At 34.8% G+C, this 20,000-nt stretch overlaps 3 protein-coding genes across 32 annotated transcripts in view; 2 read left to right on the forward strand and 1 right to left on the reverse strand.

Moving 5' to 3' along the window:
* The window catches only part of LOC125652634 (calpain-B-like), a 71,443-nt gene extending 63,536 nt beyond the window's left edge, over positions 1-7,907 (forward strand). For all 30 annotated transcript variants that reach the window (XM_056165333.1, XM_048881972.2, XM_056165336.1 and 27 more), the window contains 6 exons: positions 2,412-2,470; positions 3,011-3,079; positions 4,895-4,973; positions 5,440-5,556; positions 5,992-6,050; positions 6,713-7,907. In XM_056165333.1, coding sequence (XP_056021308.1) covers positions 2,412-2,470; positions 3,011-3,079; positions 4,895-4,973; positions 5,440-5,556; positions 5,992-6,050; positions 6,713-6,739 — 410 coding nt within the window. In that variant the 3' untranslated portion in view covers positions 6,740-7,907. The remainder of the gene's footprint in view (positions 1-2,411; positions 2,471-3,010; positions 3,080-4,894; positions 4,974-5,439; positions 5,557-5,991; positions 6,051-6,712) is intronic.
* Positions 7,908-11,218: 3,311 nt separating this feature from the next.
* LOC125652223 (coiled-coil domain-containing protein 97-like) lies at positions 11,219-13,883 on the reverse strand. Its single transcript, XM_048881249.2, has 4 exons — positions 13,278-13,883; positions 12,511-12,547; positions 11,881-12,010; positions 11,219-11,746 (listed from the first exon to the last, which is right to left on the reverse strand). Exons 1-4 carry the CDS (start codon positions 13,881-13,883, stop codon positions 11,590-11,592), a joined length of 930 nt encoding a protein of 309 aa, XP_048737206.2. The 3' UTR covers positions 11,219-11,589.
* Positions 13,884-14,149: 266 nt separating this feature from the next.
* Positions 14,150-16,569, forward strand: LOC125650118 (uncharacterized). Its single transcript, XM_048878092.2, has 2 exons — positions 14,150-14,506; positions 15,724-16,569. The coding sequence occupies exons 1-2, from the start codon at positions 14,150-14,152 to the stop codon at positions 15,838-15,840; spliced, it is 474 nt and encodes a 157-aa protein (XP_048734049.2). The 3' UTR covers positions 15,841-16,569.
* The last annotated feature ends 3,431 nt before the right edge of the window (positions 16,570-20,000 follow it).

Raw genomic sequence — 20,000 nt, forward strand, 5'->3', positions numbered from 1 at the left:
GGCCCCCAGGGGTCGGATGGGGCCACAATAGGGGGTCAAAGTTTTACATACAAATATATAGGGAAAATCTTTAAAAATCTTCTTCTCAAGAACCACTGAGCCAGAAAAACTGAGATTTATATGAAAGCTTCCTTATATAATGCAGATTCTAAATTGTTAAAATCATGGCCCCCGGGTGTTGGATGGGGCCACAATAGGGGATCAAAGTTTTACATACAAATATATAGGGAAAATCTTTAAAAATCTTCTTCTCAAGAACCACTGAGCCAGAAAAGCTGAGATTTATATGAAAGCTTCCTTATATAATGCAGATTTTAAATTGTTAAAATGATGGCCCCCGGGGGTCGGATGGGGCCACAATAGGGGGTCAAAGTTGGGTTGGTTTTTTTTTCGGGTTTTTTTTTTTTTTTTTTTTTTTTTTTTTTTGATATAGTGCAGATTCAAGTTCGTGAAAATCATGGACCCCGGGGATTGAATGGGGCCTCAAGGGGGGCCTCAAAGTTTTACATACAAATTTATAGGAAAAATCTTTAAAAATCTTCTTCTCAAGAACCACTGAGCCAGAAAAGCTGAGATTTATATGAAAGCTTCCTGATATAGTGCAGATTATAAATTGCTAAGATCATGGCCCCCGGGGGTCGGATGGGGCCACAATAGGGGATCAAAGTTTTAAATACAAATATATAGGAAAAATCTTTAAAAATCTTCTTCCCAGAACCACTGAGCCAGAAAAGCTGAGATTTATATGAAAGCTTTCTGATATAGTTCAGATTCAGGTTTGTTGAAATCATGCCCCCCTGGGGTAGGATGGGGCCACAATAGGGGATCAAAGTTTTACATACAAATATATAGGGAAAATCTTTAAAAATCTTTTTCTCAAGAACCATTGGGCCACAGAAGTTCATATTTACATGAAAGCTTTCTGACATAGTGTAGATTCAAGTTTGCAAAAACCATGGCCACCAGGGGTAGGTTTGGGGTCATAATAGGGACTACGGTTTTACATGCAAATAGATATGGAAAATCTTCTGATATAGACCAAGGTGACTCAGGTGAGCGATGTGGCCCATGGGCCTCTTGTTATTTATTTATTTTTATTTTTTTCGAAATGCACCCGTGACAGCAGGCCTAGTTGTCAATGATGTGTAATTGTATCATAATTTAGGCCTATCTAATTTATCCAAAAATAAATTTAATGATAATTGCACTGTTTATTTTAGAAAAGCAACAACGCTAATTACAGTTGTTTAAAGAAATGGCATTATCAAATAGTGTTTAGACAGCGATCCCATGTAAACATTTACTCGCAAATGCAGATTTCATACTCGCTTTCCTCGCTACGTTTGGGTCCCTATTTGTATGCACTGGTGGCTGAAAGATATAAGACTCGGGAAATTTGTCAACATCGAAATAAATTTTATCCATGGTAAATAAATTAGGCCCCTAAAACCCTGAGTTTTTAAAAATATCTAACACTACTTTTACAAAAAGTTGATCGATGAAGGTCGCATATGATGTCACTGTACCACGTGAGTGACTACCTATCTAATTAACTAGGCTTTATGAAATCGGGGCTTAGATTTAAGTCCATATTGTGGCTAATTATCGCAATACTTCAACGAACGAACTATTACAATTAATTGCTGTGTCCTTTAACTCTGTAAAGTCAATCATATACAAATTACCCCTTTGCTTATGTTTCTCTTTTATCCCCATAATGTAAAAATATTTACATTTGGTAACAAGTTGAAATGCCAGCTGCATGTTGAATGAACAGTCATGTAACCTATGTTAACTGTGTTAGGTTTGAAGAAGTGCCAGGATTTAGAATTGAACCAGGGTCACCTGGTTGCAAACCGAATGCCTGAACCTCTTGTTGCCATGACCAGTTTTAAGCATATGAGCTAACCAGCTCATACTTTAATTAATATATATATATATACTTGCTATGATGTGTAACCCTGCCTGTACAATAGTACATGTGCTTTGATATGTATGCTAGTACGTACTACAAAACAGCAATGTATGAGATTAGATAAAGAAAAATAATGGCAATACAATTACAGGTACTAGCCGTGTGATGAAATAAATATACTGACAACAAAGTACAAATGGACTGTGTTTGTGTAATGCTCTCAGTATCTAGAAGTTTGTTTAATATATGAATGTCCTGCAGTGTCAGTACTTTATACAAATGGTTAATTTCAAAATCAAGTGTTTATATGTCTTTTCAAACTTGCATGTGTATAAAGGTATCATGATTTTTATAGCCTAGTGTATGTTTTGTTAACTTGTATGTGTAGCTGTCAGTGAAATGTACTAGAGTGTATGTTCTAACAAGAGCATGCTTTGGTTCAGTGGGATTCCCAGTTCCTTACAGATTTATAAATATAGAAATGATGTCATTACAGAGTTCAGCTTTGATGGATTCTCCCTGGATACGTGCAGGAGTATGGTTGCCATGCATGATGTATCCTTTCCTAGACCGAGATCAAATTATTTAATGTTGAATCGTGTCATTGATATGATTTTTAAATCTGATGACAGCGCTTGCTATGTAAATCATTTGTAATGTCATTTGATGTTTTTATTTAAAATTCATCTTCAAGCTATGATTAAAAGTGATCATTTATTATAGGGAGTGAATGTGATAGCTTTGCAGTTTATAAGTACATGTATAATCTGCATCATGTTACATTATAACTCGGTGGCATACATTGTACTTTGGTTTTGAATTCATTATAATTGTCTCATTGAATATAACCAAATTTCTGAGCAAAAGAGGCAAATCTCAGTCACTGAAAAATAAAGATTTGGGTTGTGTGCAGCAGTGAAGTTGTACAATTACACACGAATATTTGTGTGGATAGCATAGACAAATATAAGTTTAGATTGGTGATATTGTCCATTGCAGTCATTTTAAAAATATAAGTTATATAGACTTGAATATGTTAAATCATTTCGGCAATATTTTTGCAACGTTAATGACATTTTCTTTAACAACGTGAAGGGTGACCTCTCAGGAAAATTGGGATTCGATGAATTCAAGGTTCTGTGGCGAGATTTAAGAAGATGGAAGGTAAGGTTTCAAATTTCTGTAAATAAAGAGTTCTTAGTTAAAAACTGAACTTAAAGCTCAAGTGAGCTTTTCTGATGACATTTTGTCTGGTATCTGTCAGTCCATCAGTATATATAGTATACTTTTTTAACATTTTTGACTTCTCCAAAACCACTGGGCCTTTTTCAACCAAACTTCCAACAAAACATTTTTGGGTGAAGGGGATCAGGATCCAATTTTGTTCAAAAGAAAATCCATGCCATCTTTTAAGGGGAAAAAATTAAGAAATCGTAATAATTTGGTGGAATCATTTAAAAATGAGGGTATGAATTGTGGTGTTTTATTGTCACCTGCATATTTCATGAAGCATGTTAATTTCCAGCAGGACTAAGGTTATACTAAGATGAGCATTGTGGCCCATGGGCCTTTTGTTGCTTTAGAAATTCATATTTTGGCAGCAAGTTTGTAGTATAAGAAATGTAGAAGATCTTCACTTTTTAGCTCACCTTAGCTGAAAGCTCAAGTGAGCTTTTCTGATCCCCTGTTATCCGTCGTCCGTCTGTCTGTAAACTTCTCACATTTTCGACTTCTTCTCCAGAACCACTGGACCAATTTCAACCAAACATGGCACAAAGCGTCCTAGGGTGAAGGGCTTTCAAGTCTCTTTAAATGAAGGTCCATGCCCCCATCAGAGGGGAGATAATCACAAAAATGCAAAAATATGGTAGGGTCATTTAAAAATCTTCTTCTCAAGAACCACTGGGCCAGAAGAGTTGAAATTTCATGAAAGCTTCCTGACATAGTGCAAATTCAAGTTTCTTAAAATCATGACCCCTGGGGTAGGATGGGGCCACAATAGGGGATCAAAGTTTTACATACAAATATATAGGAAAAATCTTCAAAAGTCTTCTTCTCAAGAACCACTGGGCTAGGAAAGTACAAATTTACATGAAAGCTTCCTGACATAGTGCAGATTCAAATTTGTACAAATCATGGCCCCCAGAGGTAGGATGAAGCCACTATAGGGGATCAAAGTTTTTCATAGTTATATTGGGAAAGTCTTTAAAAATCGTCTTCTCAAGAATCACTGGGCTAGGAAAGTACAAATTTACGTGAAAGCTTCCTGACATAGCATAGATTCAAGTTTGTTAAAATTATTACCCCTGGGGGTTGGATGGGGCCAAAATAGGGGATCAAAGTTTTAGATACCAATATATAGGGAAATATAATTAAAAATCTTCTTCTGAAGAATCACTGGGCCTGAAAAGTTGACATTTAAGTGAAAGCTTCTTGACATAGTGCAGATTCAAGTTTGTTAAAATCATGGTCCCTGGGGGTAGGTTGGGGCCACAATAGGGATCAAAGTTTTACATGCAAATATATAGGGAAAATCTTTAGATATGGGCCAAGGTGACTCAGGTGAGCAATGTGGCCCATGGGCCTCTTGTTCCCTATTATTGGCCCATTTTAGTTTATCTTTTAGTTGACTATTCTTAAAAAGACGTATGGCTTCAGCAAGTCTTTGAATGAAAAAAGTTCAGTCAACTTCTCAAATTGGATGAATTTTTTTGGATTTTCTGGGGCTTTGCTCCCTGAACCAATGGTGGTGCTTTGCCCCAGCACCCTATCAGAAGGGCTGAATCGGCCCCCAGATCCCCAACTACTTGTGTCCCTCTTTTTAATCATTTGGGGTTGTTAGGTATGCTATGGATGGGCATTAGTCTTAGTTTGAGAGCACTGAATAGGTACAGAATTGAAATGTACATTTGTTTGTTAATCATTGATATTAAATTTATGCATGTACTTTGACCTTGCATTCATTTGATTTCTCCACAGGGTGTATTCAGAGAGTATGACCGAGACAAGAGTGGAAAGCTGAGTTCCTACGAGTTGAGATCAGCACTCCATGCTAGTGGTAAGTACCAGAGAAAGTTGCCCTATGATTACCACTACTGTACATGTTCTTATTTTAGTGGGATTCAAATTTTAGCGGCTTGGCGACAAAGCAAGAAGCTAAATTATAGTTGCATTAAAATATTAAAATCTCTATTTATCCATTCTTATACATAAAAAAAAAATGCTAAATCATGATCACACCAAATAGAGTATCCGCTCTGATTGTGCCAAATTTTAAATTCGCTTACAAATAGAGTATCAGCTCTGACTGCACCAAAAATTTTAATTCGCTAAAATAAGTACACATACGTTATCATTTACCGTTTTCTTAAATCATCTACATACCGTTATTATGTGAGTCCTATTAAGGGATTGCCTTTTAGATTAGGGATTTAGGAACTCTGAAAGTCATCTCCAGATATCTCACAAGTGATATTTAGGATATGTTAGATTTAAACTAAATATGAAAGATTGTTTTTGCCTAGGTTTCCGACTGAGCAACAGAACATTCAGCGCCCTAGTGATGAGGTACAGCAGCAAGGACGGAAATGTCGAGTTCGGAGACTTCATTCTGTGTGCCATTAGAATGAAGACTATGCTCGGTGAGAATACATTCCAGTCATTTTATACGAGAAATTTTGTTTTAGTAAATAAATGGTGGTGGTGGTGTGCAATAAAACTTGCTCACAAAAAAGTGCTGGGGCTGAACAATTTTGATTCGTTATAAACATAATTCATTATATCCAATAAATTAATCATATGTTTTAAAAAAAAAAACTTCAGGGAATGAGAATCATTTCGCTATAAGTGTGAATTCATTAGAAGCGAATTTGATGTAACCGTGTTTTACTGTATACACAGTTGTTATCATCTTTTTTTCCACCACACAAGAAATAAGATTTGTAAAAAAAAATATAGATTTCACATAAATTTGCATATTTTTGAGGGATCAGTTAAACCTTTTGTTATATATTCATAATAGTTGTTTGGATATTTTGTCTCGAACATTAATATCACGTATGATGTTGACTTTACAGCCTCATTCAAGAACATTGATGAAGAGAATTCGGGACATGCTGCCTTTGATCTGGATGGTGTAAGTATTCTGATATTTCTTATTCAGAGTTTTTCGTCTGTCGTTTATGACAAAAAGCTTTTCACATTACATCGAAGTTTTACTTCGTACATGAGAGGTATATCAATATTTAGTGGCTGAACTCCGTGTAGCAAAGCCTTTTAGATGTTGCCACTCGACAACCTTTTGATCTCAACAATGACATTTGACTCACATATTGAATACCTGTACGTGGATTTCAGATATGCGTGTAATCATTTTGACAAGGCCTTTCCTTTGGTGCCACATTTAATAGCTACAATCTTTTTAACAAGTTCTTTCAAAGGATACCCCACATTCTGGCAGACTAAACTACCGCACATGCCTCCACATTTTTAATTCCAGGGACGAAATCAATGAGAGCCCTTCAGTATTAAAGTTGCTGTCACCAAGTTGGCGTAAAGCTTGTGACAATCACAGAATTTTCCGTTACAAAACATGCAATAGGAATTGGCCACCATATAGACTGCTGCTGCCGGAGGCATTCGTGTTTTGTGTAGCTACAACTTGTTGTAGATGTCATAAAGAAATACCAGTATATACTGGTTCAATCAATCCTCACTAAGTCTGCAAGCATGGAAATAAATTATTGCTAAATATACCATTTTACTAGAGTCTTTAATAAAGCCGTTTTCTATTTTCAGTTTATCCAGACTGTGATGTATTCATAATCCCCCTGAAGTTTTCCACAGCCCACTGCTTTTCTGTTGCTGCTAGTATAGACACTGATAGCTCTCAGAGTTTTAGCCGATGAACAAAGATCTGCACAGGATGAAATGCTACAAATCAATGTGCCCTTGTAGATCTCTTTTTCTGGGTAATATTATGTAGATTTCTTTATCGGGGTGACATTATGGTGTAAGGGATTACAATTAATTTCTGCTGAGTTGTTATATATCCTGCTACAAACTGCTGATTTTAAATAGACCTGGTCCGTCGTAACATTTCTGTGATCGGTCTGTGTGATTGACTTAATTGATATTGTAATAATTGTATACACAACAGCAGCAGAACAGTGCAATAACTGTTTATACCTCAAGAGTTTAATAAGATGTTAATAGTGTGTTGAATCTCCTCTTTGTGTACAATGTCAGATATATTAATATATACAATTGTTAATTATCTTTCTCTTTCCCCTTGAAAATATTTAATATGTTCTTAGATCATTTTGTGGCGGGAAGTTGGTTTTTTTTGTTTTTTGGTTTTTTTTGCTTAATTTTTACACTTTTATATTTTTTCCTCATCATCCTATTCTAATTTCTGTACATTATACCAACCATTTTAAATTCTACAGTAACAGTTATGAGCTTTGGAATATTTTCCCCTCAGGTTTTACATATTAATGCTTCCTGCACTTGTTTATTAAATATTTGTAATAGAATATGTATAATAAGTGTACCTGTGGCTTAATATACAATTGATGAACAATGTTTTTTCTTATATTTAGCATTAAATACATTTTTCATGGTGCTCAATACCATATGCCTTGTTTTAAATGCTGTATACAAATTTTCTGGAATGTTCTTTTATAAGTGTATTTCAGCTGTTCAATGAGAAAACCTATACAGATTTTTTTACTACTGGATGCCTACAATGATAATTTTTTATACTCCCACTATATGTATTTATTTAGCATGATATATTTGAACCTAATTTGTAGATCTACGTGTCGTCATTATTACTTGTTATATACAACTGTACGTGTATTAAAATGTTGTCAGAAGTCCAGGACATTTGGTTTTCTGTCGACTGTCCTATGTGTGATGGTCAGCCACTGTGTTGTAATGCTCATGTGTACTGTAGGACAAGAACAAAGTGGAATAAACCATTTGTCTGGAAGTGTTTGTTTATATTATTAACTGGCTGGGACGATTGTCCGGAGGGCTATTGACATGACCCCGGTATCGGCGTTGCACTTCAAATAAGAAACTTTAACCTTGGCTCCGTCTTTTGAACCAAGAGGAATAGTGCTTTCATATTTCACTTAGAGATTCCTCGTAACCAGGCCTTTCACATTGGTACCAAGAATGTTGACGTTGGACTTTGACCTACTTTCAAAAACTTTAACCTTGACTATATATTTTGAACCATGGGGAATTGGGTGGAGATGTACTTCTCAATGAGCTCGTGTTTCACTTTCAAGCTTACATTCTTCTCATTTACCACTACTATGAAAAATAGTTTGGGGGGGGGGGGGGGGGGGGGGGGGGGGACAGTCACCCAATATATCATTATTTGCAATAGAAAATACAAATAATGATCATCCAAAACAGTGACACCCACACCCACCCATCTCCCTGTTGCCTGAAATCAAATTTATATATCCATTCAAAAGCAAACTTGTATTTATTTACTATAATTTAGGCCTAAAGAGGAATATTTAGTATAATTTAGGCCTAATCTTGGCTGAATATTTGGACTGACGCCTTCACCGAGCAGTCCTTCATAATTCTAGTTTCGGTGGAAACGAGGGGGTTATTTTATATTTGGTCTTTTCTATCCTGAGGGGGATAGGAAAGACCGAATATAAATAACCCCCTCGTTTCCACAGAAACTATCATAATTCATGTCTGGAAATTTACTTTCAGCTTCAGCCAGTTCTAGCAATTAATGTGCACTTAGATTACACTGCTATTTGCTTCGATTAAGTTATTTCACCGTTAAACTAACTCTCTGTCACTATTAATGTTGTGCATATTACTTACCGTCTAAATATGTAAATTCCATAAAAGAAACCATCACTAATTTTTCCGTTCAAATGAAGATGGCACAATATTTTATCTCCCAAAATTGAAGAGTTCCTATATAATGGTTTGTTTTTTGAATTAGCGAAATGTAAGTAGGTATGTAGAGATATGATGTATCAGTAACTAGATAAAGCAGACTATAGGAACTCTTCAATTCCATGAGTTAAAATATTGTGCCATGGAAATCTTCATTTGAACGGAAAATGTAGTGCCTGTTTTCATTTTGGGATTTTTAGCTCACCTGAGTAAACTCAGGTGACATATCGCAATTGGTTTTCGTCCGTCAACAATTGAACATTTTTAACTTTTTCTTAATAACTACCAGTCCAATTCTTTTCAAATTTGGTATGAAACATCATTGGGACAAGGGGGACATAGATTGTAAATTTCAGCACCCCTGGGGCCCAAGTGGCGGGGCAAAAATTGACCAATTTTCAAAAATCTTCTTGAGAACATGCACACACATGTAAGAAAAATGAAATGCATAGTGATGTAGAGCAGGAAGGCCTCTACCAAAATTGTAAATTTCATGATCCCCGGGGTAGGGGTTCTGACCCCCAGGGCGGGGCCAAACTTGTTACATGGTGTTTATGTGTAAAACGGGTACTTAAACTGCATCTTCTTTAATGCTATTGATACTAAATTGAAAGTAAATAGATATTTAGGAAGAACAGGTAGTCCTTTACCAAAATTGTAAATTTGATTATTCCAGGGGTAGGGGTTTTGGTATCAGGGTGGGGCCAAAATGGTCAGTTATTAAATGTGTGAACTATAGACATTTTTAACTTCTTGATAACTATCATTCCAATTCTTTTCAAATTTGGTATGAAACATATTTGGAACAAAGGGAACATAAATCGTAAATTTCAGGATTCCTGCACCCCTGGGGCAGGGCAAAAACTGCCCAAAATTGACCAATTTTCAAAAATCTTCTCAAGAACCACACGTATATAAGAAAAACTAAATGCATAGTAATGTAGAGCAGGAAGGCCTCTACCAAAATTGTAAATTTCATGATCCCCGGGGTAGGGGTTCTGACCCCAGGGCAGGGCCAAACTTGTTATATAGTGTTTGTGTAAAACACTTGAACAACATCTTCTTTAGTGCTATTTATACTAAATTGAAACTAAATGGATAGAGCATGTAGTATTTTACCTATTCTTTAAAGCCTTTCATCAGTGTATGCACTTTTGAGGGCAGTGAAGTTTTAAGAACACATCTTGTTTTATATTGTTGCTGAACATTAGAATTTAGCTTAGATATTCAAAACAGGAAAAAAATTTCTGGATTTCATAGCCCATGGAAGTAGTGATACTTTTTCACTAGTATTCAGGTAACCGATAAGGCCTGTGGGCCTCTTGTTATACCTAAACGGTAAGTAATACAGCATTAATAGTGATAGAGAGTTAGTTTAACAGTCAAATAACTTATTTGAAGCGAACAGCAGTGTCACCTATTAAAGTGCACATTAATTGCTAGAACTGGCTGAAGCTGAAAGTAAATTTCCAGACATGAATTAATTATGAAGGACTGCTCCGAGATTTCGTGAAGGCGTCATTCAAAATATTCAGCCGAGCCGAATCTCGACCGAGATTAAATTTAGGCCTAACGAGGAATATTTAGCATAATTTGGGCCTAACGAGGAATATTTAGTATAATTTAGGCCTAACGAGGAATATTTAGTATAATTTAGGCCCAACGAGGAATATTTAGTATAATTTAGGCCTAATGAGGAATATTCAGCCTAACGAGGAATATTTAGCATAATTTAGGTCTAACGAGGAATATTTAGCAAAATTTAGGCCTAACAAGGAATGGAACAAATGAGTACCAGGCGTGTGGATGTTATCACTACACAACTGCTCTAGATCGATTTCAAATGAAATAGCTTTTATGTTAAATATGTTTTTGCAGTCCAAATTGAAGGGTAATGCTAATACCTGTAATTCCTTATAGTTGTTGACTTTGTTCCCAAAGGATTAAAATGGGTATGTTATATGTACTACACAGACCATCACAATATTGGATAATCAACAAGTCAATGGAATTTATGTATATTGAGTAGGTATTGGTCAACATTAGAAAATAATCTTACCTGGATTTTTCAACAAGAAAAATTCAAGACGAAACTGGGATTTTACTCAAAAATTTTGATCATTCAAATAAAAGAAAACCTTAAGTCAGATATTTTAGAGAAATCCAAGCCTGAGCCAATAGTTGACAATATCTGAGCTACACCTGTACTAGCAGACAAAGCTGATAATGATGTAATCTGAGCAATGAGTACATGTACATCTTCACCTCTAGTGAAGGAGATCAGTGAACTTTACTATCTGATTCAGATATAAAGCAATTGAAATGTGAAACAACTGCATTTTGAAAGAGTGAAAAATAAGTACAAGATTCTACATGAAAGCTTTTAACTGAGACTCTAGATAAAATGTGTGTCTTTGAAGAAGACATTGCCTTTGTACATTGTGGCAAAATTTGACTCCTTGTGGTCATGTCAATAGTCAAATGCAACCACTTTGTTTTCCCTCAAAATATGACACAAAATTATCATTGGTTTGACAATGGCAGAACAACGCTCCATCCACAACATGTCTTCCCAAATCTAGGAATATCTAGTACAAATGAAAGGCAGGAGAATTGTATAAAAATATGTACAATGTAATCATAAAACATTTTAAAAGTTCAAAGGACACATGAATTGTTAAATGACAGCTACGCTTTTCCATATTGCTGAATTCGGAGTCGCCCTGCACATTGCCACATTAGCTGTCCTCAAAGCACATGGCCTTTGTTTGCGTCTGCTCCTCCATCAGGTTGTTAGCCTTTACAACATCTGCTTCCTCGGAATCAAAGTACTTTTCTTCCTCATCTTGGTCAAGAACATTGAGGTCATCATAATCAGTATTGTGGTCCACAGAGCTAAATATAAAGGTCATGATTGAGGAATTCACTAGTAGCTCAGAGTCTGAACATATAACCTAATAAAAGAATATCTACAAGAACAGAATAGCAAATCTGTTCTGTAAAGGACAGTTATACAAGTGTATTCTAACCTGTAATCAAAATGTCTGTCTTCTCCAGCCATAAATCTCTCCTTCATGATTCGAGTGAATTCTGCTTTCAGGTCCTTTTTCTTCTCCTCTGATATTTCGATACCTGTTGTATCGTCCTCTATTTCTTCTTCTAAAGAAGATGATTATGTTCTATTCAAACTTTATTTTAGATAAAAGGGATCAACAGATTATAAAATAGACATGTCACATGAACTAGCCATCTTCAACTCTCTGAAGATACTAGTATATTGTAAATAGTGTATCAAGTTGATATTCCTAATGCTTTCAGCAAATGCTTTAAAGACACCTGAAAAGTGCATGCAATTCTTCCGAGTATCTTCAATATTATAGCTTGAAGTATTTAATACTGAGGGAAAACTACCTTGCATGTGACTTCAAATTAAAATGCATGTATCTGAACAATGCCACACACAATATTTACCAAAAGTAAATTGCTGCTAAGCTTTAATAAAACACAGCTCCTTTTCTAAATCTGTTTCGACAGATTTGAATTGACAAAATTATTTTCATTGTCAATTTACTTTTCACCATTTTAGCTGCTGAATTGTAGTATTGGGCTAAATTTAAACTGCAGTAAAAATAAGGCTGTATGCAGTATCTGTAAAGTACCTTCATCACTGGTATCCTCTTCTTCCATTTGACATTCCTAAAATTACAGTATACAGTAATGTACATCTACGTGTACATACATTGACATATTTCAATATTCTTCTACAAAATGAATATGTCTTACGGCCTGACCATGTTGAGGGCAAAGCAAAAAATCTTAGCATTGGTATCTAGATCCATAACAGGACAAAAAATATCCCGAAATATTAGCACCTAACATGTGAGGACAGAGCTCAATCAAAGTATTCTAACTTTAGACATTTTTAATCCTCCTATTCATTGAACACAGGAAACATTATGCAACTGATGTAAACAGTGCATTGTGACGTCATATTCAGCGTTGGTGTTTAGCAAATACACAAACTTGGGAAATGTAACAATACAATTCGCATTTTAAATCGAGGAGTGATTATATATGACTAAGAAAATAAGATTTACATGCTTTTATGGATTTTATGTAACATCTCAGAATAACGTGAACTTGGGTACACAAGATTCAAAATGGAGAAATACATGTCCACACAATAGTATTCGAATCGACGCCATTGGGACCAAAATTTTCAAGTTCCATAGGTATGGTTTAATTTTTCATTAGTTTTCTATATTTTCCTTTTAAAGATTTATATACGTGTTACCTATAGGGAGAGCTCCGCTCTCACAGCCCAAGGGCTTCACCCTCTATTATATATATCCATAATGAGTAATTATACAGTTTAAGCCTTGGTCACATATTTAAAAGTTAATTGTATACAAGTGAAAAAATGCACCTCCTTTTCTTTTTCTTTTCGATAAAGCTCATTTTCGCCCAATTTATCCATATGTTTTAATAGGATGGTAGAGAATCTGAGGTCTGACTTGTCAATCATCTGCTGTGCCTCCTCCTCAGTGATAAACTGACCAATCAACTGTTCATACAGATATGGATCTCGGAACTTCATTTCCTCTTCACTGAAATACTCCCCATCACTCTCCAACTTCTTCATTGCTTCATAACGTCTGTTTTTCACCACATTGGTACAGAAATTAGCATTAGAGTTTTTCTTGATTTCCTGCAGATAGAACTTGACTTCATAATCACCTTTACTCTTGGAGAAATATTCTAAGTCCTCTGGAGATAAATATTGCCAGAATCTTTCCAGGAAAGTTTTATCTCCCTTGTTTAAGAGCTTCTCTGCTATCTGTAATTTCTCTGCTTTAGTGAGATCCGACTCTCCTAACTGTTGATGTTTAAAGTGAGCGTCTGATTTAGCAACACGTTCTAGCATCCTTTCCCTAATGTTTCTGAGATCATCTGAATCAATTTCTGCATCCCACATGATTTCACTGTTATCTCCGTTTGTATTTGTCGTGGATGACTGACTCTGCAAATCCATTTTTTTAAAATCCTACATTTACTAATCAATTGATCACCCTTTTCAGTTTTACTTAGCTCCTACTACTTAAGTATACTTGGGAGTTGTACATTTCCTTTTTGACAGAAATAGATAAAATCCATGATGTCAACCAATCCTTCGTAAGAATACAAATAATTAAAACAATATTGTACATCAAATTGATCAATATCGAAGTTTTGTCATCTTTCAAACAAAAATAAACTGAGAAAGTTGAGTGAACAAAATATGATAACCGGAAGTACAATATGGAAACTAACAACCAGTCAAAGTATCCCCAACCGGGAAAAATAATTTTGACTTGCCTTGGTTCTACTATTTCCTTGACGATAATAAACAACATGGCGGATAATCCTGGGATAAACTTGCCAACTGGGGGCAATATGAGTTCAAATACGGACGTTGCTTTCCCTGATATGAGTTTAGCCGAGGATATTGTGAACAGAGCTCGAGAGGAAGTCGAAAAAACAATGGAGAAGGCAATGGCGAGCCAACAAGGAGGACAAGAATTCGAAGAAGTTATTGAATACATAGAACCTATTCAGGATCCGTATGGAAAAGCTATCAAATATCTGGAGCAGCACGATATTCTACAACTTTTCCAGGTAATACGGTTTATCATCAACACATCATACGCAATATTCTAAATCAATCAAATGTATCTTACAAATCTGAGCACAGGAGGGGGAGTCTGTGGACAAACGTGTTGAGCTCGACCTATTCTCGCTCGGGGGGGGGGGGGGGGGGGGGGGGGGGGACTAGTGTATATACCAAACAGTGGTTACATAGCATAAGGTCTGCAGAAAGGGTTAGTTGTCTCTGAACAAAACACTCAGTACATGTTATATAGCATCTTACATTATGAGTGGATAATGACATTCATTATTCTCACTTTTCAGAAGTAGTCTAGGTACACAGTACTTGGTGTTAACTTTCGCGATTTTGAAATATCCTAATCCTGTTATTTTTAGGCCAATCAAAACAATACCCAATAGTAAAGACGATTGACTGCGTAAGTGGATCAAGACATCCTATGAACAACAAAGTTCTAAGTCAATAAAGGCAAACAAACAATAGATTTTATTTTATCTAAATTCAGTTTTGTCCAATGCAAAAGATGCATCTCTTATGGTACCAAATTAGACTTCGAGAGGCATAATAGAACGAGAGAAGAGAGAAAAATTACTATACATGTATATTGTATATGGAAACCTACTTCTGTACCTACCTGGGGTTGAACTCGCGACCTGCGGAACTAAATCTCCTACAACCATGTGACCAGCACACTAGACCGTTCGACCATTTAGGCAAGTCATAAAACCACGCTGTACCACGCTACATGGAAATGGGATAGTCATCTGACATAAATTTAAGAGGATCATACAAGATCACACACACACATTAGACCCTATGATTTCACGTGTAAAATGCACTTCATGTAGAATATAGAAAAATCGGCTAAAATTGGTATAAGAGTACCCCAACCCACATTTTGAAATTTCTTCCTACATAAGTCAATGTATGAAAATACCAAATGTTGTTATCTATAGCTTTACATGTATCTCATCAATGTCACATCGCTTGCTGAATTAATTTTTGGCATGCGAAGTGATTCTATAATTCTGAATTTCTTATACTCCTAGCTAAATTAACGATAACATTCAGCATAGATAATTTGTTGAAATCATAATTAGGTATACCGGATATAGTTTTAATTTCAACTTTTACCGAGCTTCTCAGCATATATATTTAGCTGTTTACCAGTGTTTCGTATTGTATGTATGCAGTAACCGATTTATTTATTTTTTTGTTTTGTTTTCAGGCATTAACTGCAAATATAGTATACTTTAAACCAGAAGATCCTATTGGCTACATGATGAAAGAAATTGAGGTGATCAAGAAGGAAAAGGCCGCCACAAAATCTGCCGAAAAGAAATGATGGCTAGATCGTGAATTCCTGTGACAATTTCATCAACACTTTAAGTGTTTTGTCAAATTTGTTCTTAGGGAAAGAGAAAAAACAATCAAAATTCCTCATCATCTACAGATATTTTGTGTTGTGTAACCCTGTAATTTGTGCAATTCGATGGAGCTGTTGTGTATTGATTAGTAATATACCTGCATTTACCCGTTGCAAATAATTACATAAACTTCTTGCCACTTTGACACATGTAAATATTTTAAGTTAAGAATATAACTATTTAATTATTAAAAATCTACTCAAATACATGTATAAGAAATTACACTTTCCGTAGAACGTTTTTTAGAGAAAACAAATAACATTTGTAATCATATGGTTTTAGGAAATATCGAGATTATAATTTTCATATTGTAAATGGCGTTGTGCTATTGAAAGTATTATTACCTTATAAAGGATTATTTACAAGGATATATGTATTATTTAAAAAATTGTGTGTTTTGTTGTGGGACCCAGTGCCAAAGTTTTTTTGTTGGGTTTTTTTTTTTGGTAGACATAGAAATAACCTTTGAATATCTGTGATACAGCATCTCCTTAGAAATACATTTAGTTAAAATCTTAGCATCACATTTACATGTAGTTAAAATTCAATTTGTAGAGATAATTAGTAATTGAAATCAATAGTGGGTTTCCGACGATGCTGTTATAGATTATCTCGAAATAAAATGATAATAAAGCAAGTTGTTCTTATCGTTCTTATCATTATTTATTACTACACATGTATTATCATTATTGAAGACACACATACGATGAAAATGTGAAGATAACGAACAGTGACCAGTCTCTTAAATCCTATAAAGAATACAGTGTACAAAATGAGAGTAGGACAGACACGGACCCCTTGACACAACAGAGGTGGGATCATGTGGCTAGGAGGAAGCATCCCCTGTTGACCTGCCACACCTGCTATGTGTCCTATATTTTGGTCACGTAAATGGAGTAACCCGTAGTCAAAACCAGTATGTAAAGACTGATCATCTTACAATTAGTATGAAGCACGTCCGACAACATCGACCTAATGACAGTTTGTATTTATGAATTTTAAAAATAGCTATAACGAATTTGCGAAATGCTTAATTTAATTAAACGAGACTGTTAAAATCCCTGTAACATTAACTTATTTGTCAGTAGCCCGCCTCGACATAAAAAATGACCATGCTCCCGCGTATCGAATTAGCTACGAGTTTGTAATATAACACCTAAACTTATGCACATTCCAGTGATTATTCTTGCTGCAGAAATATGGTCGTTCTCTAAAAAGCTGGATTATTTTCTATGAAATTTCCCCATAGGACCAATAAAATATAGATTTCCAGTTTAGAGTATTTCAACATACGATCCCCTTTTTTGTCAGAAAATTTTGCTAAAAAGGGTAAAAATTACGTATTTTGAGGGTGGAACTCCCCTTTGAAAACCAACATTAATGGTAGGACCCCCCCCCCCCCTCCTTATTTTAAAGGTTCCTGGATCCGCTCCTGTAGTTTATACACCACACGTATGAGATAATTACATACCGTACATGTTTGTGAAACCGCCATTTCTTCCGAATATGCAATGGCAGAATCCCTTCACATGTATGTGGCCTCCATACCCAATGTGGCTTCCAATGCCACCTCATCAGATTAATGGTGACAGGTCGACCTAAATAATCAGGTGCACATGTATTTTGTTGCTCATTGTATATATGACAGTCACAGTGTTACATAATGCTGGGTGTTATTGTCTGAACCCTAAACTATAGTGAAATCCTCTATCTGTGTTTTTTATTTCCTCGATTGAATAGGTAATAATAGGTTAATTAGTAGCAGTTAGCTTTATGAATCAGATACTATTCAATGTATGGTATGGATAGTTTGTTTTATGCTTGTTTTATCTTACTGTTCAATGATATTGTATTCGTGGTAGTTATCGGTATTTTACAATAATTATGAGAACCTCTACATGTATCCCCCAAACCAATCTTGATTAAAAATTTCCATGTGGAATATTCAGGAGTTAACATTGGAAAACATGTCCGACTCCGTTTTTCTTGATAAAATATCAAAGTTACATATAATAGGGTTTGTTGAAACATGGGCCGATAATCCAAACCAATCTTACAATCTTCCTTCGTATGATCTGAGTTCTCTGAGTTTTAGGAAAAAGCACAAGAGAGCCAGAAGAGGCTCTGGTGGGATTTGCTTACGTCACAAAGAGAATAACATGTCTAGATAATAAAAATCCTGATATGATTTGGATTAAATTATAACATGCATGAATTCTTCAACATTCTGGGGGACGTATATGTTGTATTTCTTTATGTATCCCCTGAAGGTTCGACTGGCAGCTGATTCTATATCTGTATAGGCCATATATTGATGGAAGGCATTGAGAAATATATAGTAAATTTGGAGATGTGTTCATTCAAGGTGATTTTAATGCCTACACAAATATTAAGAATGATTTCGTTTCAAATGAATCAGATCCCCATATATATGTTTGTTTCTTCTGATGTTCACTATAAAGCTGACAATGAATTGCCAAGAAACACCATTGACCCCAAGCACACTAACAATAGTGGCAAACGTTTACTTGGTATGTGTAAAAAAAAAAAGCAGGGCTCAGAATTGTGAATGGCAGAACTATAGGTAATATTTTTGGTATTGTATTGTTTATTGACCAAGAACCATACAGTTCATACAGGTATAAAGTATATACAGCAACTTATACAATGAAATAGTAACAGAACATAATATATCATACTGATGTACGTGGACAGGATAGATACTGAGGATAGTCTTATTATAACTGAGATCTAATAGATGAACATTTATATAGGTATTTACCAAGTTTATATAATTCCGTAACATTTCCAGTTGATAATAGTTGGATAAGCTTGAAAGTGGAGGGGTGTTTATAATAATATTTCTTTAAATACTGTTTTCTACAATCATTATAAAAAGGACATACTAACATGAAATGATATTCATCTTCAATACTATCTGAACATAATTTACATTTTCTTTCGTTTCTTGGAATATTGCTAAATCTACCTTGTTCAATTTCTAATCTATGTGAGGATAATCAGTATTTACTAATATTTTGAACATACACACTTGGAACAGATTTTGTAAGATACAATTGTAATTTAATACCTTCATTGACATATTCATATATGTTACATTTTGGTGACGTCTCAAAAACACTATAAATTTCTTGTATAAACACATATTGTAGTCTTTGTTTTACTTCAGATAAAAAATTGTTTTCATTTATATCATCAGTACAATTCCATACATCCAAATCCTAAAGAATATACATGTAATAAATTTCTTACATATGTCAACCAACAAGTATAAGAATTTGAGTCAAACATCTAACATTTCCTGATAAATACTCTTTAAAATACAATTATTTGTCTTCTTTAGTTTTAACCAATATTTCAATATTCTATACTTTCTTAGCACATGTAGAGGTGTCCGTCCTAATTCATTGTAGACCATCATAGACATAGTAGACTTCTTGACACTAAAACTTTTTTACAAAAATTCAAATGAACATTTTCCAAATCATTTGCTGGATGTGAGCCCCAAACTTCACAACCTTAATTTGCTAGACTTCCTATATACTTATCAAACAATGACGACTGTGTACTTACATTTAAATGCAAATTTTTCATTTTGGTTAACAGGCTACTTAAACTTTTTTTCGTTGCGCTGCTAAAACATTTTGTGTTTTGTGAAATTTTCCATTAAAATTTAATGTTATACCCAAATAATTAAAATTTTCAACAATATTAACCAACTTGTTATCATACTTCCAACAATAATTATTTTTTAATTTCCAACCTTTTCTAAAAACAACTAGTTTTGTTTTATCCACATTAACCTTTATATTCCACTTTGAGGTATAATCTTGTAAACAATTCAACATATCTTGTAAACCTTGTACTGTCTCTGAAAAAAGTACCGTATCATCAGCATACATAATTAAAAACAAAACAATATCTTTGATTTCAACTGGGATACGCATGTTTTCAATAAATTCCATCTCAAAATCATTCACATACAGAGAGAAAAGAAACGGTGAGAGTGATTCCCCTTGCATCAAGCCCTCATTACAACTGAAGAGTTCTGATAACT

Source organism: Ostrea edulis, chromosome 5 (genome assembly GCF_947568905.1).
Source record: "Ostrea edulis chromosome 5, xbOstEdul1.1, whole genome shotgun sequence".
Classification (NCBI taxonomy): domain Eukaryota; kingdom Metazoa; phylum Mollusca; class Bivalvia; order Ostreida; family Ostreidae; genus Ostrea; species Ostrea edulis.